This window comes from Castor canadensis, chromosome 13 (assembly GCF_047511655.1).
Source record: "Castor canadensis chromosome 13, mCasCan1.hap1v2, whole genome shotgun sequence".
Classification (NCBI taxonomy): Eukaryota; Metazoa; Chordata; class Mammalia; order Rodentia; family Castoridae; genus Castor; species Castor canadensis.
Window position 1 is genome coordinate 34764321 of NC_133398.1, and position 23823 is coordinate 34788143.

Consider the following 23823-nt stretch of genomic DNA (forward strand, 5'->3'; position numbering starts at 1 on the left):
GACCAGCATCGTCTCCAGAGACCACCATTCCTGCTGCAGGTGACCGGACACACTGGACAGCAGCAGCAAGATGACTGATAATTCAGAGAAAGGCACTTTATTTTAAGACTTGATTTTCTTGCCATGATTTTCTACTGATTCTTCCATGATGGTGTCATCTTCTTCAACAGTGACCAGGACCTTCTTGCCCACTAGGTTAAAGATGTCTTCAGGAGGATAGCCTTTGGGCTCACCCACCTTCACAGTGAGCATGTCCAGTGTTAGAATGGTGCCTTCTGGAATTTTCACTTTGGCCACCACAGACTTACCCAGCTGTGGACAAGACAGAGATTGTTAGATTGACAGAAATAATACCTGCGCGCTGTTTCACACCTGAGCTCCCTGCTCAGCCTCCACAGGCACCCTGACATGAGGTCTCTGTTGTCCCCACAGTGCCCCAAACAGCATCTCACACACACACAGGGCCTCGGCCAGTGTGGGGTGACATCACAGATCTAGGGAAGGAGGCTTTTTGGTAAAGCAAAAAAGAAGGGCTCAGGCGATGTAGCCAAGCAGAGCCAGGCTCAGTCCCCATCAGCTGGTGGATAAGAGTGTTTTGGTTTCACTGCCAAATGGGGACGTAGGAATACCTGTACCTTGTCAGACGACTGAACAGACAGACCTGGAACATATCATGCTCTCAATACGTGGAAACTATGACTACTTTTGTCATCATCTAGTTCAGCGTATCATTGCAAACATCGGAAAATGGAGGCCCAAAGAAGGTAAGTGACTTGGCCAAGGCTGTACATAGCCAGGGTGAGAACTAGAGGCTGAGACACCTGACCCCTGGTCCCCTGCAATCAATTCTGCTTGGAATTTAGTGCCAGGAGAAAATGTAGTCAACTGATGATCATCAAATTATGCACCTTATGTTTCAGCGTTCGCTCAGAGCCAAAGCATGTGCTCAATGGCAGTGGCTCTCACTTGGTGTCTAACACAGTTTTCTCCCCTCTTCCTCTGTAAGGCACCTTCTCCCTTTGTCCTACTAATTTTCAAGTATGTGTGCACCACATGTGCCTAGTGTCTGACCTCTGCCCAGGCCCAGATGGCCCACACACCTGGCTCCCCTGGGACACCTGGCCCTAGGACTGAGAGTGGGAAGGTCCAGGCCACACTTACAAGAAGCCCAGAAGGTCAGTGTGCCAGAAGCATGCCTCAGCCTCATCTGACCTGACGCTGCCTAAGGAACATGTGCCTCCCTGCTCACCAGTCCCCTGTGATGGTGGCTGCCCACTTGTCCAACACCTCTGGGCTTAGGAATGACACCTGCTCTCCTCCCAATGCCTCAGAGCTTCCCTAGCCAAGGGATCCCAGGCTTAGCGACCCCAGGCTTCACCCTCCTGTATCCCTGTGACTACAGGCTTCAAAGACTTGTGAAGACTCCAAGGTGATCTAGGAGGCCAAAGAAACAGCCAAGGTTTCCCTTTGGGAACAGAAGCCTGTAGACATTCAGATGCCTCAGGCAGGATAGGCACTGACCCCTTCTATCAGGCAAGGGCATTGTGTCCCGCTCAGGACCATGGAGCCGAGCAGAGCTGGGCAGCACACACCTTCTCATTGCAGGCCATTTCACAGGGCAGCAGCTGCTTGGTCGGGGAGCCTAGCGCCCTTTCCACGAGGCGCACAGACCGCACCAGCTCAGCCAGTTCTCCAGGCTCCAGTGAGGCTGAGTGGTCACTCCCCTTCCAGGTCTTGTCCAAAGTTATGTGACGTTCCAACACCTTGGCCCCCAGAGCCACTGCAGCCACGGATATCGCTATGCCTGTCTCATGCCCAGAATACCCTATGGGAATGTCAGGAAAGAGCTTCTGATATTCCTTTAAAAAGAGAAAGGGAAAAAGATTACCCATTGTAGTGCTGTATGGCCACTCTCTGGAGTCAGCAGATCCAGGGTGAGCCCCAGTGTAGTGGCTCACTTGCTGTGCAACTATAGCTAAGTACTGGGGTTCTCAGAGCCTCTCTTCCTGGAAAAAATAGCAGTAAGCATGGAGGGTTGCTGTGAATGCAGGAAAGGCATTCAGAACATTGTAAAGGCTCCAAATCAATGGTTACTGTTATCAGGAAGAATGCATTTCATGAATGTCTCATCCAGTATGTCTTCACACCAGGAATAACACAACTAAAACCGTATGCTTAAACTCACTCAAGCATTGGTCACATTTAATCCACACGTGCTGTTCAACCAAGTGTGCAATATGCACAAATAACCACTCAATTATAGAGACAGCCCAGCCTCACAACAATCCTTTGGTGGAAATGATGAGTAATTAATCAGTTATCTATAATTCACTCAATGTAGCAAGCCATTCCAAGATGGGTAGGTCTTGTCAGTGAGGGTGTGCAGAAAGCTGAAATACAGCAGAAAGACTTGGGTGGGGTTTAATAAAAGATTAGGGGCGGGTAGAGTGGCTCAAGTGGTAGAGTGCCTGCTCAACAAAGATGAGGCCTTGAGTTCAAACCCCAGTACTGCAAAATAAATAAATTAAATAAATAAAAGGTTAGGACAGTTGGGTGGAAAGCCAGGCTATGGGTGCACAGAGTCCAGGTCACTAAGTCATGGATTCCTAACTGCTGTGATGTGGCAGGGGGGCTGGGCCTGAGAGGGTGACCTGGCTGTGCTATCAGGAAGGAGCATGAGATGACACCTCAGGTAGGGATGAGGGAGAAAGGTGTCTGTGACCTACTAAGAAAGAAAATCAGGGAAAATACCTGGAGTCCCAGATACTGAACTATTAATACACTCATCTCTGTGGGGTGTGTTCCCTTTCTACATGGTATAACACAGAGTTAAAAAAAGATTCTGTTTAAGTTTTAAAAGTAATATGACTTCTTCCTGGGTGTGGTAGCTAATAGTTATAATCCCAGCCAATCCAGAGGCAGAGATTGGGAAGATTGTGCTTGGAGGCCAACGTGGGCAAAAAGTTAGTGAGACCCCTCCCTCCCCTACCCCCTCCATCTCAACCAATTAGCCTGGTGGGGGGTGGTGTGCACCTGTGGTCCTGGCTATGAGGGAGGTCACAGGTAGGAGGATCAGGGTCTGAGGCCAGCACCAGGCAAAAATGTGAGACCCTACCTGAAAAAATAGCTAAAGCAAAAAAAAAAAAAAAAAAAAAAGAGCTGGAGGAGTGGCTCAAGAGCTTCTGCCTAGCAAGTGTGAAGCCATGAGTTCAAACCCTAGTACCACCATAAAACACACACACATAACTTCTCTAATCATGCCAGGGGCATGGCTGGAAGTAGAGAAGAAGCATCAGGATTGGGAGAAACAGAAAGTTTAAATAAAAAGATGGTAGTGTCTGTTCCCAAAAGGTGATTTTTTTTTTTTTGTCTTTCCTTTTCTGGTGCTGGGCTAGAACTTGCACATGCTAAGCAAACACTCTACTGCTGAGCTACTTCCCAGCCCAAAAAGGTGATTAAAAAAAAAAAAAAAGTAAAATATGAAGACCGTAGCAACACAAAAAGCCTATATTATTTTGTAAAAGAAAACCAGAATGTCAGAGACAACACTGACAAGAAACTGGTTGTGACAATATAGGGACTGAAGTATGTAAAACTATATACGTGCCACGTATTTATAACTGCACCAACGTTTCGGCGATGTTTTGATAATTACACACACACATTTGAAATTAAGTTAAATTTCAGTTAGCTGGAGGAGCTGATAGAGGCAGCCTGAGACAGTAAGAAATCAAGGTTACGGACTGGAGGTGTTGTTCGAGTGGGTAGAGCGTCTAGCATGAGTGACACCCTGAATTCAAACCCCAGTACTTGGAGGAGGGGGTGAGGAGAGAGAGAAATCAAGGATTAGGAGGACATAGCCCAAGCTCTAGTCCCAGCTTTGCTGCAAAGCTGCAGTGGGGTCTCAGGCTTCCCCTAGGACTGGACTTCATCACATGTAAAGTGATCGATCGAGCTGGAGTGAACGAAATCCTGGGAGAGACAAGAGTTCCCTCAAGGCTGTCACTATAACCAGTTTGAACATCAGGGATGTTCAGAACAGTCAACAAAGAGCAAAGCACCAAAAGCCAGAATTCCAAAGTCTCCTGTAACTCAACAGGAAAGAAGATGGATACACAGATCCCAATGTTCACGACAGCATTCCTTACAGTAGCCAAAAGTACAAACAACCCCAATGTGGACTGACAGATGAGTGGATAAACAAAATGTGCCATATATGCCCACTGGAAAATTATTCACCCTTTAAAAGGAATGAAATTCTGACACATGCTACAACATGGATGAACTTTGAAGGTAAGAATCCACCTCAAGTTACCTAGAATAGTCAAATTTCTTAGAGACAGAAAGAAGAATGGTGTTTGCCAGGGCTGAGGGGAAGGAGAAGCAGAAAGTTAAGAGTTGAATGGGTACAGAGTTTCAGCTTCAGAAGATGGAAAGTTCTAGAGCTGGGTGGGAATAATATGTGTACAACAATGTGAATGGAATGACTTCCACCCAACTGTACAACTAAAAAATGGCTAAAAGGGTAATTTTTAAATATATTTTACCACCAAAAACAAAATTAAAAAAAAAAACTAGACAGTACATTAAGGAGCCAGAAATTTGTAGAAGAGGGACAGCTAACAGCAATACACACAGGTAACAATTATGAGGACTCCACTTTAAATTTTATGATGGGAGAAACTATGGTTAGTGCTAAGGAAACTTAATTTATAGTAACCCTCTTTAGAGTGGACGTGCTTCCCCAACTGCTTGGTTCCAATTTGCATAAGAGCAAGACTGTCAAAAGATGTTTGCATGCAACGTGCACCAAGATTGGTTAGAACTCTGGTTATAATAAATGCTGGGGTTGGTGCACCTCAGTGGTCAAGCGCTTGCCTCACCTGCCTGAGGCCCTGGGCTCAATCCCCACCACCACAAACAAACAAAAAGAGCCCCATCTTCCCCATGGTAAAAGTCTCAAGAAAGCTTCTGTGTCATGGTCCAATCAGGTGACTCCCTGCTTGTTGCTCACCGAGATGACACGCAGGTTAGCATCCTCGGGCTGGAGCGGGTAGGCACTGGTGCACTGTAGGAAGCAGAAGTTGGGGTTTAGGGGCTTCACAATCTGATAGACTTGCTTCATGGTGGCCATTGACTGCATCCCGCTGGATATCACCATCGGACGACCTGAGGAAGTCCAGCAGCACTTTTATTGCAGGGGTCAGCCTCTTCCAACACACCCCCGCTGCTGGCCTCATCATTCAGCTAAACCCACGCACAACTCTTAAGCTCTGTGCCAGCCACCGCGGGGAGCAAGATGAGTGTGGTGGGCTCCTGCTCTCCGCCCTGGGAAAGGTAGTCACCCTTCTGCTCCCGGCATTATCCTTCAGGTAAGTGCACTCAGTTAAGGAGACAGATTTTATATTCCTGAGAAGAAGGTGCACATTTCAGAGGATCTAGAGGCTGCACAGGTCAAACATCCCTATCTGAAATCCAAAATGCTCCAAAATCTGGACCTTTTCTGATCCCAAGGGATACTCAACTTGCAGAGCGTGGTTGAGTGGGAGGCCCACAGTGACCACTGCTACCTGTGCCTGGGCACAGCCCTGGTCTTCTTGAGGTCTCAGATGGCTCATGCATGGAGCAAGTACAAGGCATCATAACAAGTCCTGCTTCCATCCCAGGAATTGTAGGAGGCTCAACTGAGATCGCTCAGGTTGCAAAACCACTTTACAAACTCACAGGCAGACCATAGACAGAATATAGCTACGGGGGCTGGGGATGGGGCTCGGGTAGAGTGCTCTCCTGGCATGCTCAGGCCCTGAGTTCAGTCCCCAGCAATGCCCCAAAACAAAGAAAGTGGAAGTCTGTGCTACTGAAAAGAGGTTTCTAAAATATGTCTCCATGAGCTTTACTCGGGGTAAAAATAGGAAGAGCCATATCCCCAGCACTTCTGGTTTTTATTTTTATTTTTTTTATTTTATCGTTTTCACATTTACTTACATGTGTAGACATTGTTTGGGCCACCTCCCCGACTCCCCTAGCCCTTTTGTTTGTATTTTGTTTTTGAGTCAGGGTCTCCTAACTTTGTAGAGGCTGGCCAGCAAGGGGAGACCTCCTGCGTAGCTGAGGTGTGCCACCATGCCTGAATGAGACTCTTACCTTTCTTGGCTGTCTTCTCCAGATAAGGGAAATTGTTAGTGTCCCCAGATCCAACTTTGAAGAATGGAACATTCAGTTGGTGCAGAAACTCAACTGCCATCTACAAAAAGCAAAGAGGAGCTTTCTCACCATGGTTCACAGCACTGCCATGTGGGGACACACAGCTGTTCTCAGGCCTCTCATTTAAACAAAGGGGCATTCCTATCCGCCCACCACCCCCTTGGCCACCACACATTTTGTGCTGCTCTTCGCTAGCTACAAAAATTTGGAAGAACCATGTCCTTGGTCAGATTCTCCCTTCCTTAGGGACTGAGGACCCATGAACAAATATGAAGGGTCATGACCTAATTTTACCTTAGAAAACCAAGCAGGTCAGGCACGGGGGGCTCACGCCTATAATCCTAGCTATTCAGGAGGCAGAGATCAGGAGGATTGTAGTTCAAAGCCAGACCTGGCAAATAGTTTGAGAGACCCTATCTTGAAAAAACCCATCACAAAAATAGGGCTGGTAGAGTGGCTCAAGGTAAAGGCCCTGAGTTCAAACCCCAGTATCATGCAAAAAAAAAAAAAAAACCAAAAAACAAGCAATAAGAAAGCAAATGGTGCTCGAAGGCCAAGCAGCCAGGAAAGGAGGCCATCTAATCCTTGCCACAAAGGGGTAAACAGAGCATTCTGTGACCCAGTTTCTACTCAGTGATCCATAGCTGGCAGACCCCCAAACCACACAAACCACAGAAAAGCCAGCAGGAGTCACTTTCTTTACACACTGTCACTGTCACTGCTTAAGGTTACCTATCTAGGTCCTTCAACAACCTTATCTAGGATTCATCAGGAAGATTCAGGAAACAGAAATGTCATCAAACACTTGCCGGAGGGGTCAGCGAATCACAGAGATGAGAGTAAAATCTCAGGGCTGGGTGGAGCTCAGTGGTAGAGCACTTGCCTAGAATTTGAGAGGCCCTGGGTTCTATCCCCAGCTCTAGGGGGCTGGGGTGGGGGGAGGGATTAAAAACTAGATTGCTGACCCTTTTGCACTTTATTGAGGTACTACTGGTGTACCAAAAGCTATACACCCCACAATCTGGTAAATGTATACATGTGTTACCAGCACCACAAAATAACACATCTACCACCTCCAAAAGTTTTGTGTTTTGTTTCTTTTTTTGCAGTACTGGGGCTTGAACTCAAGGTCTATAGCTTGAGCCATTCCACCAGCCCTTTTTTGTGATGGGTTTTTTCGAGATAGGGTCTCGTGAACTATGCTGGGGCTGGCTTTGAACCATGATCCTCCTGATCTCAGCCTCCTGAGTAGCTAAGATTATAGGCGTGAGCCACCAGTGCCCGGCTTTGTCCTGTTTCTTTTTTCACTGAAGTTGAAAACATGAAGTTGAAAAACTCAATTCCTCTCAGAATGGTTCCAAATATCAAAGTTCTATCCTATAACGCTGGCTGCAATTCAGAAGCAAGTTAGGACCTGATGAGCCAGGCCAGTACTTCTCACACTATTACAGGCACACCAGCCTCCCAAGGACCTTGCTAAACTGAAGTGCAAATTGTAATTCTGTAGGCCTGAAAATCTGAATTTCTATAGGCCCCTGGGAATCACACTGTGAGGCTTCTTTGGTAGCATGAAAATCCAGAGGGCAGAAGGTGGTAAGGAACCATATGAGGTCGTCCTGCAAGTGGCTCTTTACATGGACCCACTGAGGCTGGGGCTTTGCCCTTCTTCCCAGCAGGTGTGAGCTACTGGGCTTTGCCCTTCTTCCCAGCAGGTGTGAGCTACTGGGCTTTGCCCAGAGAACTCCACTCCTCTCTACATCCTCTAATAACTTTTGAGTGGGGGGTGATGGAGAGCCATAAAGAGTGATTAGTCCAGCCAGGCATGGTGACTCATGCCTGTAATCCTAGCACACTGGAGGCTTAAGGCAGGAGGATGGTGACTTAGAGGTCAGCCAGGACTACATAGCAAGACACTGTCTCAAAACACTAAAACAAAACAAAACAAAACAAAAAAGGCCAGCCAGCCACCTTTGATGCAGTTCTCACTGTTCTTCCCTGCTTTGATTTTCTTCTTTTCCTTTTTTTGATGGTACTGGCCTTTGAACTCAGGGCCTCAGGTTTGCCAGGCAGGTGGTCTACCATTTGAGTTATGCCTCCAGACCTTTTTGCTTTAGTTATTTTTCAAATATGATCTCACACTTAGCCATGGTGACCTAGACTGTGATCCTCCTCTTTATGCCTCCTGCATATGTGGGTGCCACTACACCAAGCTTTTTATTGGTTGAGATGGGGTCTCTTGAACTTTTGCCTGCCTGGCCTGACCTGAAACCACAATCCTGCCAAGTAGCTAGGATTACAGGTGAGAGTCACCACACCCAGCTCCTTCCACATTTTTCTGTCTTGCTTACTTTCTGTATATGTGTTGTACTGTTAACCAGCTCTAAGACGGGACTGAAAAGCATCCATTTTTAACATATTCATTTAACAAATCCTAATCTTTCCAGCCTTCTGACTGTACTGAGCAGATGAAGAGGGTGCTTTCTACAAAAAGAGGAAAGCCCTGTACCAAGTTTTTCTTTTGGCTAATGTTGGGAGAGGACATGAACAGGTGGATAACCCACTCAGGAGAGGGGCAGAGCAAGCAGGAAATACAGAAAAAAAAAAATTGAAAAAGCTTACCTACAGAGGCTGTGACAGTTGCATGGAATTAAAAGGGCAAATTCCTGCTGGAAACTGCACCGGAAGGGTGCACTTTCATTTTGTAGCCCTCCTGGGGAATCACTGACATCTAGTGGCCATTTAGAAAACTGCTACCTTAGATTCGCCACCCCTGCAAAGGTGGACAACTTCAGTTATCTGGAAGATCCTAGCTTCTGTCTTGAGGCAGCATCGCTGTGCCTCTGAGACCCTCAGGCTAGGTCAGACCTAGTGGCCCCCTTCTCTCCATGTACCCCCTCACTTCCCCTACCCTTCCCTCTCTGCTGTCAGGTCCCCTCTCCATCCAGGGCACAACAGGCAGCTTAGGACTTCCTCCTTTCCCAGTCTGTCTGAAAAGAAGCCAGCTACCTAAGTCCCTCCTCATGTATCCAACTGCATTCAGGGCACAGAAAGGGGTCCCCCAATAGACTGGTTTGGGGGAAGTGCCTCACTGCCATGGTTCCTTAGAGGGTCCTAGTAGGTCAACTTGTATAACTTAAAATCCAGTGTTTGGAGCTGGGCGCTGATAGCTCACACCTGTGATCCTAGCTACTCAGGAGGCAGAGATCAGGAGGATAGTGGTTCAAAGTCAGCCTGTGTAAATAGTTCATGAGACCCTATCTCAAAAAAACCCCATCACAAAAAAAGGGCTGGTGGAGTTGCTCAAAGCGTAGGCTCCGAGTTCAAATCCCAGTACCACACCCACAAAAAAAAGAAATCCAGTGTTTGCCAAACTACTTGAAGACTTTTAACTCTAATTCAATTAATTAATAAGAGCTAATATATGCCCAGAGAATCCCCTTTCCATGCTGTGTACTGAGAAACTCTGAAAACCGCTAGTCTGGGGAAGGAGACACAGAAAGGAGACTAGTAAAGCCAGGGCCGGCCTCAAACTCATGATCGATCCTTCTGCTCTGCTTCCCGAGTGCTGGGATTACAGATATGAACTACCATGCCTGTGAGCTGGGGTGATTCTAACACCCCTCTTCTCCCCTTCAGCTATGAATCTTGCAGAAGAGGGAAAGAAGGCCATGGCAATGAGCTGGACACAGCTGAAAATGGGCGCCCCCCCCAGGCTGAAGGACCCATGGCAGCAAAGCAGGAACCCACAAAAGGTGGGCCTGCCCTCAGCACACCAACCTGTAAGAGGGCACTGTGCCACCTGCTGGTAGGCAAAGGAAGATGAGACAAGGAAAGACACTGCAGAGCAGGGGATGCAGGGAAGGGCAGCTCTGCTAGGATGGCCTTTGTGAGGGAAGTGTGGCCTCCGAGGTCCCACTAAGGTCAGAGCTTCCCTTGCTTCGTGGACAGAACTGTCCATTTAGACTACAAACTCTGCTTACTTCAGCTGAGTCCACACGCTCTTTGAGCCTCTCAGCGAGGTGGCTGGTAGTTTTCTTGGCCTTCATAAAATCTTGCCACACCTTAACCTTTCCTTAGCATACAGAGAACACCCTAGAACAGCGCACACAGTAGAGAAAACTGGCACTTGATAAATGCCTACTGTCTATAAGGAAGTCAGGTAAGTAAATACTGGAGCTACCTGCTCAGTAAACACGGAACAAGAAACCACCCAGGGACCAATGACCGCTGGACAGGAAATGCTAGCTCAGCAAAGCAAAGGCAACTAACTTTTTAAAAATCTTTTTTGCAGTAAGAGCAAGCTAGCTCTCCCACTGAGCTCCGTCCCTAGCCCTTGCTGCAGAGGTTTGGAAGGTGTTTTCTCCTCACTGCCCAATCCCCAGGTGAGACAGGGGACCAGTTGGGAACAAACTGCAGAGGAGTCTTCCTGGTCAAACAGGTTGCAGCAGGAAATGTCCAGAGGTTTCTAAGTAATAGGTCAGCTACCACTGGGAGGATTCAGGCCCAATGCCATGCCCTCCTCTCGGGTTTATCTCACTGAAGCCTACCCGCAGTCCTCAGGGGAAGGCACTTTTATGATCCCTTGGGCACACTGCAGCTCCAAGAGGTTCAGTGAGGTGCCCAAGCCACCTCAAAAGTGTCAACACCAGGACCTGAGCTCAGAGGGCCCAGCTCCAGAGCAGGCGTCCCAGAAACCAAACAGAAGGGCTTCCTGGGGAGTGGAGGGAAAAGAAACCAAGGGGTACTGGCACAGAGCCCCCACTACCAAACTCCTGAACTCTCTCCCATCTGCTTCTGGTCTTCACCAAGGCCACACGGAGGGAACAACATAAAAAGTGCCTTTGCTTAGCACTTACAGAGGCAAGGAGGTGCCTTCTGCAGTCACAGCCAGAACTCAGGGGACTAAAAAGATGGCTGAAGAGGTTAAGTCCTCATTCTAGGTATATATCACCACAGTTGACATCTTCAAAAGTTCTATGTGGACTTGGGATGTCAGGACAGGGACAGCCTTTGGAAAGCTGCTTGTTCACACATAGAAAAGGAAATGGAGTCAGGTGTGGGGGTGCACACCTGTAATCCCAGCACTTAGGAGGCTGAGACAAGAGGAGCCCAAATTTGAGGATAGCTTGGACTGTATAGCAAATTCCAGGCCAGCATGAGATACATAGTGAGACTGTCTCAAAAAAAACAGAACAAAAGGAAGGAACTGGAGGCCTAGGCAGGGAAGGGGCTTGACAAGGTCACACTGACTTAAGGGCAGAGTGGGCAAGTGCCCAGACATCCTCCCTTAGCCGGAGCTGCTTTTCTTGCCTGTATGTAATGTGTGCTGAGCACTGTCTCATTTAATCTCATGCCCACCAGGGGGATCTGCTACTAAGCTACTCCACAGTGAAAGCAAAGGCAGAGGTTCAGCACAGACACGCCAGAAATGACAGGCAGGGCTATATTCACACTAACACCAGATCGCAAAGTTCATTGCCTTAGCCCGGGACACACAGCTAGGACTCAGCAGAGATAGACACCATACAGTGGGGGAATGCACACGCACAAGTGTGCACCACGCAGCTTGCTGTGCACCACATAGCTGGAGTGTGCACGGAAGAGCAGGCCTATGTGCTATAGAGTCAGGAGATGAGCCACACAGCAGAGATACACCCCACACTGCGAGGCATAGACCATATAGCTGGGATATGCACCATGCAGGAGTGGTGAGTGCTCAGCATTCATGGGGTCCTATGTATTTTATCTCTGTTTTTTTGTGTGTGGTATTGGGGTTTGAACTCAGCAAAGCAGGTACTCTACCACTTGAACCACACCTCCAGCCCTACTTGTTTTCTTTGTCTTTTTTATGGTATTGGGGTTTGACCTTAGGGCCTTGCACTTGCTAAGCAGGTGCTCTACCACGTAAGCCCACCACTAGTCCTTCCTTTTTACTTTAGTTTTTCTTAAGATAGTGTCTCACATTTTTTACTTGGGGCTGGTCTTATACAGAGGCTCCCCCGCCTATGCCTCCCATCTGGCTGATTACAGCCATGCATCATGCCCACCTTGTTTGTTGAGATGGGTCTCACTTACTTTTTGCTTGGGCTGTCCTCAAACCATGATCCTCCTGATCGCCACCTCCCAAGTAGCCGGAATTATAGGCAGGAGCCACCTCACCTAGCCATGGGTTCTAATTTTGAGCTACTATGAATAAAGTTATCATGGATGGTGATATACAAGTTTTTGTGTGAACTTCAGTTTTTATCACCCTGAAGAAATAAAACACCAAATAACAACAGGTAAGCCATATGGTAAGTTCATGCCGAAGGAAGAAAGGGAGGGAGGGAGGAAGGAAGAAAGGAAGGGCAAGAGGAAGGGAAGGAAGGGCGGGTGAGAGGGAGGGAGGGAGGGAAGCTACCATGCTATACTCTACAGTGACTGGACACTCTGCGTTCTCACCAGCACCCTGAGTGCCTATCCCGTCTGCATCCTCACCACAATTCGGTATTATTGCTACTTTTCTTTTTTCCATACTGATGACTGCACAGTGATAATTACATAATGGTTTAAAACTGAGAAATCTTTAAATCATAAAAATAGTAAAGCACCAAAGAAAAAACACATCACTTGGACATCATGAAAATTAAAGATGTTTGTGTTTCAAAGGACATCATCAAGAAAGTGAAAAATAATCCTAGCACTAAGGAGGCTGAGACAGGAGGATAACAAGTTCAAGGCCAGGTCACCTGGGGCATAAACCTGAGACCCTATTTCAAAAATAACCAAAGCAAAAAGGACCGGTGGTATATTTCAAGTAGTAGAGCACCTACCTTCAAAACTCCAGTACCGCCCCCCCCCCCCAAAAAATGAAAAAGATTAATTCCAGCACCTGGGAGCCTAAATCAGGAGGATCAGTGGGCTACACAGCCCCCAAAACAAAAAACAAAACAAAACAAAAGATCTGGGGGTATAGTTCAAGTGGTAGAGAACTTGCCTAGCATTCACGAGGCTCTGGGTTCTATCCCCTAGTATTACAAAAAAAAAAGTGAAGAAAGTGAAAAAAAGTTCACTTAATGGGAAAAACTTTTGTAATCACTTATCTGACAAAGGACTTGCAGTTATAGTATAAAAAGACAAATAACCCAATTTTAAAAATTGGCAAATGGGCTATGGGTGTGGTTCAAGTACAGCATTTGCTAAGTGTAAGGCCCTGAGTTCAAAGCCCAGTACTGCCAAAAAAAAAAAAAAATCAGCAAAAGATCCAAACAGAAATTTCTCCAAAAAAAGATACATCAATGACCAATGGACACAAGAAATGATACTCACTATTAGACAATGGAGTAATTCAAATCAAAACCACAGTGAGGCTGGGTGCTGGTGGCATACGCCTGTAATCCTAGCTACTTAGGGGGCAAAATCAGGAGGATTGTGGTTCGAAGCTAGACCAGGCAAATAGTTCTTAAGACCCTATCTTGAAAATATCCAACACAAAAGAGAGCTGGTGGAGTGGCTCACATGGTAGAGTGCATGAGGTCCTGAGTTCAAACTCCAGACAAAACAAAACACCATTAAACCAAACAAAACAAAACCCACACTGAGATACCACTTGGCACCCAACAGTATGGTAGAATCAAGAATAGAGACAGATAACACCATTGAGGAAACTGTGGAAAACTGGGGTGTCAGTGGGAATGTACAATAGTGCAGCCACTTTGGAGAACAGTCCAGCAGTTCCTTAAAAAAAAAAAACTGAGCACAAGCCGGGCACTGGTGGCTCACACCTGTAATCCTAACTACTCAGGAGGCCCTGAGTTCAAACCCCAATACTGCCACAAAAGAAAAATAAATAAATAAAGCAACCTTAATGTCTAAAAGGAGAGGAATAGTTATGTTATAGCACATCCTCCAAAAGAAATATATTGCTATTAAAGTGTTTACACAGGAGGTGCGGTGAAAGTTCGTGGTATAATGTTAACTGAAAAATGCACACTGGAAGTGAAATGTTATAAAGCCAGGCAAACAAATGTTGCACCAGACAATAAAACATACATATAAAAAAACTCCAGGAGGAAATTCATCAAAGAGATGCTATAAAGGAATTGCAAGCCAGTTTTCCCTCTCCTTCCTGCTTTCTAAACTTTCTGAAATATTATTTCTATGAATAAAATTTTTACATTCAGAAAACAGAACACAGGAGTATCATAAGGCGGCAAGTCACAGTGCAGAAGGGACCTGAATCCTGGCACTAGCTGGACTCTTCCAGGATGTCAGCTCGGCCAGACCAGAAACACCCATAACCAGTCTATGAGCCACTCCCTCTGGATGACACCAATGCCACCCCACCTGTCAGTCAGAACTAGTCAGCAAGGCATCCTCCTGTTTCTCAGTCTAGACCTCTCTCCACAGGAAGAACTTGGCCCACAAGTGTGAAGGACCCTGGGGGTCCAGCATGGCTGCCCCCAAGCTCCAGAGACAAGTTTGCTTTTAAAAGATTGGTACCCTTCCCACAAACTTCACTGCATTGGGTCCTGGTGCCTACTGGCTTCTCACTTAGTGGGGAACAGAAAAGGTGAGCAAGGGCTGGAGCTGGCTTGAAGCCAAAAGCCACCAGCCGCCTGCTGTGCCCTGGTTCTGGTAAAGCGGCAATGACTCACCTCATCCATGCCAGAAGCCGTGAAGAAGATGCCCACCTCCTTGGCGTACCGCTGCAGCTCCTCGTACTGGGCATGGCTGAATTCTAGGTGCCGCTTGTGCTCCCCGTACGTCTTTCCCCAGGAATGCTTTGAAGTGTATGGCCTCTCCAGAGCCTTCCGATTAAACTTGAACTCCAGCTCGCTCTTCTGGAACTTGGCACAATCAGCCCCACACTCCTGCAACACACAATGGGAGGCCTTTCAATGACCTGTCGGATTCTCAGACATGTTGGGCTGCTGTATGACAGCATTATCTTTACTGACAATGTGGATTGACAGAGCTTTTAAGGACTCTCAAAGAGAATCAGATTTGCGAACAGTCTTTTCCTATTAAAAGGAAAAAAACATTGTAATATGTACAACACATTATGTATGAAGTCAAGTGTAGTTGCACACATCTGAAATCCCAGTACCTGGGAGGCTGAGATGGGGGATCAAGAGTTCAAAATCAGCCAGGTCTCTCTCTGAGACCCTGTCTACAGAGAGAGAGAGAGAGACAGAGAAGAAAGAGAGAGGAGGGGAAGGAGGAGGAACATATGGAAGGAGGGAGGGAGAGAGGAAGGGAGGGAGAAAGGAAGGAAGGTGAGAGAAAGGAAAGGGAAGGAAGGAAGGGAGGTAGAGAGGAAAGAGAGAGAGAGAGAGAGAGAGAAAGAAAAGAAAGAGAGAGAGAGAAAGGAAGAAAGAAAGAAAGAAGGAAAGAACACCCCTTCCCAAATCCTTTAAACATCTGGGCATAGCAGTCTACGCCTGTAATTTCAGTTACTTAGGAAGCTGGGATTGAAAGTTCAAGGCCAGCCTGGGCAGCTTATTGAAACCCTGTCTCAAATTTTAAAAGGGTTGGGATGTAACTCTGTGGAAGCATGCCTAACATGCACAAGGCCCTGGGTTCAATCCAGAGCACAAACAGTAATGACTCAAATAGTTAAGGAAGATTTTAAGTTCTATAATCCAGCACAAGACAGTAAAATGAGCATGGGACCAGGATTTAGGAAAGTTACTTTGGCTTACCTCTGACCCTAACTCTTAAATAAGTCACTTCCTATCTCTGGACTCAGATTCCCCATCTATACAAAGAGCAATCAGGTTTTGAAACTGTTCCGAGGAGACCATACAGGGGCAGAACCCTGTATCCTTTTCTTTGACTTCAACCATAGCAACTCTGCAGCTGGCTGTTTTGTAATTGTGCTTTGCTTTGCTTTCTTCTTCTTCTTCTTTTTTTTTTTTTTTGCAGTACTAAGGTTTGAACTCAGGGGCTCACACTTGCTAGGCAGGCTCTCTAGCTGAATCTACTCCTCCAGCCCTTTTTTTGTGTGTTGGGTGTTTTTGAGATAGGGTCTAATGAACCATTTTCCCAGGCTGGCTTCAAACCTTGATCCTCCTGATCTCTGCCTCCTTAGTAGCTAGGATTACAGGCGTGAGCCACCAGTGCCTGGCTGTACATGTGTTTTTCTATATGACACTGTTTGAATAACAGGCTCTGCAGCACACAAGCTGACCTGAGAAATGTCCCAACTTAGGTGAGCTCCACCACATAGAATAACATAAAAGCTCAACTGTCTGATTGTAAAAGCTGTAATTCTACAGCAATATGCTTCCAGCCTCCCAGGATTGTTCAAAAAACTACTCACTAGAAAGATTAGGTGAAACCCTCCAAGATCTCAGCAGAGGGAGATAGTTATGCTACCAAAAACTTCTTGAGTTCAGAAACATCAGTGCTGATAATGCCACCCCGACTTGTGGAAATCACAAGATGGCACGCGGTTAGAACTTGATGCTGGAAAGAAGTTCAAAGAACATTAGAAGCTGGGTGTGAAGGCACACACAGATAATCCCAGAGATAAGAGGATCATGAGTTCAAGGCCTGCCTGGGGGTACTGGGGGAGAGGTCCTGCCTCAAAACAAACAATGCAATGAAAGTGACTCTGGGCAACAGATTTTTCATTGTCCCAGTGAGGACCCCAAGGCCTGTCCAAAGTCACACAGTGTCTGGCAGAGCGCTTTCTTTCTTTCTTTTTTCTTTTTTTTTTTGTGGTATTGGGGCTCGAACTTAGGGCCTACACCTTGAGCTACTCCACCAGTCCTTTTTTGTGATGGGTTTTTTTGAGACTGAACCGTGATCCTCCTGCTCTGCCTCCTTAATAGCTAGGATTACAGGCGTGAACCACCAGCACCCAGCAAGAGCGAGTGCTTTCTTAAAGGCTGCAGAACACCTGCGTCGTGGTCCACAACTCCAACCAGATGTGTGTTGCACAAGGACCCCAGCAAGCTGCTAAGGAGGCTTCACAGAGGGTAGTCTCTGACTCCTTTGCTTCTCACTTCCTCTTCCAGAAGCAGACTTACTCTCCAGACTTAAAAAACTTGTCTCCATCTGGGCAAACCTGGCCCTTACAGGAAGACGGCCAGAGTGGACAAGCAGAAACTGCTAATGACAAGAACTCAAAGTCCCACTGCACTGCACGGAAAGTGGTTGGACGGGGAGAAGCAGGCTTCTTTTCTAAAAATGAGTGGTTCCTTCCTTCGTTCAGTGCTATGGTGAACATTAGGTTCAGAAAACACAATCACATAGCTGGTGGAGTGCCTCAAGTGGTAGAGCTCTTGCCTAGCAAACATGAAGCCCTGAGTTCAAACCCCAGCATTGCCAAAAAAAAAAAAAAAAAAAAAAAACTCTCCTCAGAAAACATAATCACTGCCACTGTTTTACCCCAGTGCTGATGTGGGTTCTTCTTTTTGTGGGTTGGAACAGGGGCTTGAACTCAGGGCCTCATTCTTACTAAGCAGGTGCTCTCACTGCTTGAGCCATCCCAACAGTCCTTTTTTGTAATGATTTTTTTTCGAGATAGGGTCTTGTGAATTATTTCCCCGGGCTGGCTTTGAACCTCGATCCTCCAGATCTCTGCCTCCTGAGTAGCAAGGATTAGAGGTGTGAGCCACCAGCACCCAACTCTGGTGGGTTCTTTGTTCAAGGTTCAAGGTTTTACTGCCTAGATCTCTACTGGCAAAGCCACACATCAGAACTCCATGCACATCAGAGCAAGTGTGTGAGAGTCAACTTGCCTCAAAATTTGAAGGTCAAAAGTATGTTCAATTAGCAATTTTTTAGCTATAATATATTTATATATTATGTATCATACATTATGATATTTTAACACAACAAATATAACTGAACAAACTATTTTTAATATTGCAAACACTTGTGTGTGGGCAAGCAGCCTGGACAAAACACACTCTGGGTAAATGAACTTGCAAATACGACTCCGGCTACAGATGGCAGCAAAGTCAAAATCTATATGTCCTGAAATATAAGAATGTCAAGAAATTCTGCTTTAAATCTTAAAACACACACACACACCACACACACACACACCACACACACATGCTCACAAGAGTAAAGCAGGAAAAACTGAGGCCTGAGAAAGCATTGTCATCTGTCTGAGATTATTTCAGCTGTAAATGGTGTCTTGATTTCATCCAGGGCTCTCTGAGCTGTAATATAGCCTGAATCTCATCGCCACCTCATAACACCACCACCATTGCCCAAAATTAAAATAAAGTATGAGAAGCACTGTAACTGTGTTTCCATGGCTTCAATATCTCTAGGTATTTTTACAACTTCAGTATGCAGAAAGGTCACACCTTGGAAAAACAGACTGCTCCTTTCAATTAAAAGTAGGAATTTCCCCATAGAAAATTTTACAGTACAAACGCTGGAGTCCTGTGGTTAAGAGCAAAGAATGATTATTTACTAGCTGTGTGCCTACCTTCCCAGGGCCTTTAAAAAGAAATCAACGCCTCCTGTCTTGGTTTGTTGGAAGAATTAAAGGAGATGGTGCACTACAAGCACTGAGCTCAGGCCCGTGCAGTAGCTCAAGCCTGTAATCCTATATGGGAGGCAGAGACTGGGAAGATTGGGTTGGTTCCAGGCCAGCCCAGGCAAAAAGTTCCCAATAGTTGGGCGTGGTGGTGTGCACCTGTCATTCTCGCTATGCTGGGGAGGCACAAATAGGTGCTAGAGGTCCAGGCCACTCTGGGCACAAAGAGGTATCCTATCTGAAAAATAACCAACACAAAAAGGGCCAGCAGCGTGGTTCAACCAGTATGGCACTCAAGTGGGAGACCCTGAGTTCAAAACCCCAGTACTGTCAAAAAAAAAGTGCTTAGTTGGGTCTAATAAAGAATCCAGCTGGGTGCCAGCAGCTCATGCCTGTAATCCTAGCTAGTCAGGAGGCAGAGATCAGGAGATTGAAGTTCAAAGCCAGCCCAGACAAATAGCTCCTGAGACCCTATCTCCAAAAAAAAAAAGAAGAAGAATCCAATTGTTACTTTTGGAAAGTCCTTTTATGATCCATTGGTCAGTCATTCATAAAAGCAGTTAGCCCTGAAAGAATATGATAAAACTTAATCATAAATGACATGAAACCAGGTAAACAGCATTGATTACAGGAAAGATGGGATGAGCTCTCTCTAAACCAACAATCACAGCACAGACTTTATGCTGAGGGCTGGAGTCTCTCTCTTTAAGGGGGATTCATAACAGAGAGAGAAAGGCTTAAAGAGACAACGCCATGTGGAGTCTGGGGAATGGCGAGGGGCTGGAAAAGGCATTCAGGTAGTCCTGAAAATGAGTGGAAATTTACCAAGAGAAGAGCGAGCAGGAATGCTCAAGAACACCGTTATCACAGCTAACATTTAAGGCGTCTTGCGTGCCAAGTACCGTGCTAAAAGCTCTGCACGAGTTAATCTCACTTGATCCTCCTAAGTCTAACAAGCTGGGTTTTCAAATGAGGGCACGGAGGCTGGCTGAGGTTAAGTCGCTAGCAGGATTTGAACTCAGACCCAGCTTTTAACCACTTCATATTCCAAACACAGGGACTGGCAGGTGACAGAGGCCACAGCAACTTCCATGCACTGTAATTCCTGGAAGTAAGTCAATGTCGTGGGAGATGGCAGGAAGGGGCCTGGTCACTAGGTCTGGAAGGCTATTAGGGAGCCTGCGCCAGGCAGGGGCAATACCTGACCAAGTCTGGGTTTTGGAGAGATTACTCCAGCGCTAGAACGAGGATGAAAACGACTGGGTTAGGAGGCGACTGCTGGATCGCACACAAGTCAGGAGCAAGGCGGGAGAGGGCGAGGAAGGCAGGTTTGGAAGACAGAAAACGGAACCCGAGAGCCTGGGACAGGCGGGTTGGAGGGGAAGGCTCCCCGCGGCCGCGCCCTCCCCGGCAGCTCGCCCCTCACCTTGGCCGTGCGGATCATGCGCTTGGCCACGTCCAGGTCGCCCTGGTGGTTCTGGCCGATCTCGGCAATGATGAAGCACGGGTGCTGCCCGCCCACCCAGCGTCCGGGACATAGCTCCAGCTCCAGGGGCATCGCGGCAGCTCGCGCTCCAGCGCCTCAATCCAGGTCCCAGCTCGGCCACCACCTCTGTCGCGCGCACTTCCCAGCTGGCCTGCACGCCGGCCCCGCCACGTCAGCCCGCCGCCTCCGCGCAGCCAATCCCGGAGCCACGCCTCTCTCCTGACAGCCAATCGGAGGAGAGGAGGGGCGGGGATTCCCGCGGGAAGGGCGGCCGGGCGGGATGGGGAAGGCCCGCCCCCTCCTGTCCCCGGCTCGCGGCGGTTTGCCGAGAAGAGCCGGCTCCTGGTCTTTGCAAACATCGGTGAAGAGAGCATGGCGGAGCCTCCGCAAGGCCGAGTCTACGTCCAGCTCCTGAGGGTGTGGGAAAGGCGCGCCTTGCAGTGTAACGGAGAAAACAAGGAATCTGGAATTCAGATCCCAGAGCTGGTTCCAGCCAGCATCTGCCAGGAACCAGCTCTGGACCACGAATACGCCACTTAGGCTTCCTGAGCCTTGTTTCCCTTTTTCTCCGAAGCAGGAAAATAATACAGAAATGTGAGACGATGTGTGGAAATCCCTGACCACACACAGTACAATACCTGAAGTAAATGTTCAATAAGCAATAGCCGTTCCTATTATATGAGAGGCAACAGGTTCAAGAAGTTTGTTCAAAGTCACCCAGAAAAGCAGAGCAGAGTTGGGCTGGGACCCTGGGCTGTCTCCCAGCCCTTGAGCTCCTTCAGTACACTCTGATGGACTTTAAACAAAGCTGAGAAATAGGAGTTAAACTGACTGCCTGTGCTGACTGTCCAGAGCTGATGAAGAAAGTAACCATGAGAGAAGGATAGGAGGGCAGGTTTGGGCCGTGTTGGTAATGCATGTGATTTTAGGTCACAAGCTCAGCTCCAGGGATTGAACTTGTCAGGTCTGGCCACTCGCCCGACACACCAAATGGACAGGTAGTGGTGAAGGGCAGAGAAAGGAGACTTATCGGGTGGCACAGGGTAGGCAGGGGCAACTTCAGCTCAGCTGCAGGGTACAGACAGGAGCTTTGGGTTTAAATCGAGGAAGAATTGAGCACAGGGAGAAAGAGGTATGCGTAAGTATTCAACGGTCTTGGTGTGTTCCAGTGGTGTGCTGTGATCAGAGGTGGTCCAAGGTGTGGTCCAGTGCTCATTATCTCAGGCCTGATCATGTTCCAATAAGAAAGTCATTGCTGGGGCACCTGTGGCTCACGCCTGTAATCCTAGCTACCCAAGAGGCAGAGATAAGGAGGATTGCAGTTCAAAGCCAGACCTGCCAAATAGTTTCACAAGACCCTATTCTTGAAAAAACCCATCACAGAAAAGGGCTGCTGGAGTGGCTCAAGGTGTAGGCCCTGAGTTCAAACCCCAGTACCACAAAAAGAAAAAAAAAAAAGAAGACAGAGATCAGTGGACCTGTAGGTCAGAGGCCACTGGAGACAGCCAATTTGGTTGGCAGAGGGGAGGAAAGGGGAGGAAATAGACATACAAAGGTAGACCTTTCCTTGCCAAAGCTCAGTTACTGCAGGAGGTGAAAAAGAGACCCTGGGCTGGAGGGGGTTTCCCAGAGTTGAGAGGTTCTGAGGAAGTGTATGTTTGGAGACCAAGAGGAAGGGAGACTGGAGTAGGGCTCATTCTTGTGCAGGACATGGGCATGCTACAGTAGCTGGCAGGAGCTTTTGGTCTCAAGTTTAACTGGCAAAGTAACAGGCTCTGATCCCAAGGAAAATGAAATCCCACACTAAAATAACCCAGTCACTTTTTGCTGAAGAAAGCCATTGTGGTTTTATATCATTTGCAAAGAAATGGAAATTAAGCCTAAAGGGGAAGAGAGGAGAGATTACATTTAAAAATAGTCATCATACACACACACACACACACACACACGCACGCACACACACACACACAAAACCCCCAAACCAAGTTAGGCTAATGTTATTTGTAACTCAATAAAAACTTTCATTAAATTAAAGTACTACTTTACCTTACTACAGTGAGGAGGAAAGAATGCAGTTTTTATTCTATTCTTGGTCTTGTGTTTAAAGCCAGTTTCTGGTGCTTCCTGTGGCTTTTTTCTGCTTGGCTAATGAACCAATGGTTAATTTGTTCAACTGGATGAGAGCATGGAAGAACTTGGTTTTGGAGGAACCAGAGTACCAGAATACCAAGTTGTGGGGTTGAGGTTGAGAACAGAGGCCCAGTTCCCACTCACTTCAGACTTCTGAGGCCCAGGGGTCACCCCAACTATGCTGAGCCCCTCCTGAAGATGGTCCTGGAAATGCTTCCTCTGATCTAGGACTCCAGCCTCATGGTCTGGCTACTCTGAACTATTTGGAGTTTCCCTGAAGGATCGTATTCTGTCATCTCCAGGCCTTGGCGCAGGCTATTCCCTGAGTGTCACTTACCACGCCTCCACTCCCAGACACCAAGTTGCCTGGCCACCTTCTGAGGGCCCTTCAGCAAAGCAGTCACTTCCTCTCTGATCCTGAGAACCCTCTCTGGGCTCCACAGAACTGTCTCCTACACCCATTTATCACTGTAGAGGGAACCCTGTCATTTCCTCTAGACAATGAGCTCCTTCTGAGACACCTGCTCAGCATCAAACCTGGAACAAAGCCCTGGACTCTGCTGTGCCTACATGAGGCAGAGGCCTGTTCTGCCTTATGTTGGGTGGTGGCTGTAGGGTCTAGGGTCGGGAGTGCCTAGGGAAAAAGGCCTGGACAGCTGCCAGCTCCATCCCCAACACCAAGCATGGGACTTCTCAATGCTTAGTTCCACAAACACCTTCTGAATGAGTAGGTGTGGGAAAGAAAAGATGGCGGTTAAGACTGAGGTGTAACTGAGCTCCTCCATTTACTCCTCAGAACTCAGGCAGCCTCTTCGCTGAACATGACTCTTCCCAGTCACCAAAGGGCTTGTCACTGACATCAGCTTTCTGGCAAGTTCCTTTGAGGAAGAAGTGAGGTATTGAGCCACTCATGCTCTCCAAACCCGCCCGCCAAGGCCCTGCCTTGATGTCAAGTAGTCAGTCTGATTCTCCCAAGGTTCATGGTTGTTCCATCTACAAGCACTATTCTTGGCCACATCTACTTCCTGCTTCCTCAGCCTTGGTCTCCTGTCCCAGTAACATCAGCATGCTATTCCTGAGAGAACAAACCCCATCCTGTGCAGGGTCAGTATGCCATGAGAGGTGAAAGTTAACACATACTGTCTCTCTTGAAGGACTTTGAGCTGTGGCACACCTTATCTGTCTCCATTTCCCAAAGGTACCTCACTCATACATCCAGAAACTCATTCCTGAGTGCCCTCCACACCAGACATGGGGACCGTGGTGCTCTTCCCGTGGACTGTAGCATACAGTAAGTCACTACACTTTCATCCGTGATCATGAATTGCCTTTTCTATAGAAAGGGCAATGGAAACAGCAAACTGCGTGCCACGTGGGAAACTACTAAGAGTCAACGTTGAGGCTGAGACCCTCGCCACACCCCAAGTGACAGTTATGTCTTCCTGGGTCCTCGCGGGCTGCCGAGGCAGTACAGAGACCTGAAAGAGAGCAGGCTCTGGGATAAGTCAGGCAAGCTGGT

At 47.4% G+C, this 23823-nt stretch overlaps 1 protein-coding gene across 1 annotated transcript; it reads right to left on the bottom strand.

Annotated features, from left to right (window-relative positions):
- Window positions 1-71: 71 nt before the first annotated feature.
- Nans (N-acetylneuraminate synthase) lies at window positions 72-20356 on the bottom strand. Its single transcript, XM_020180799.2, has 6 exons — window positions 20115-20356; window positions 14841-15056; window positions 6145-6244; window positions 5015-5169; window positions 1593-1859; window positions 72-312 (listed from the first exon to the last, which is right to left on the bottom strand). Exons 1-6 carry the CDS (start codon window positions 20244-20246, stop codon window positions 103-105), a joined length of 1080 nt encoding a protein of 359 aa, XP_020036388.1. The 5' UTR covers window positions 20247-20356; the 3' UTR covers window positions 72-102.
- Between the last annotated feature and the right edge of the window lie 3467 nt (window positions 20357-23823).

Coding starts and splice junctions, on each gene's coding strand:
- Nans (XM_020180799.2), bottom strand. CDS start 20,246: ATGCCCCTGGAGCTGGAGCTATGTCCCGGACGCTGGGTGGGCGGGCAG. Junction 5,170..6,144: donor GGAGAAGACAGCCAAGAAAG/GTAAGAGTCTCA, acceptor GGACTTCCTCAG/GTCGTCCGATGGTGATATCC. Junction 1,860..5,014: donor CTAACCTGCGTGTCATCTCG/GTGAGCAACAAG, acceptor CTCTTTTTAAAG/GAATATCAGAAGCTCTTTCC.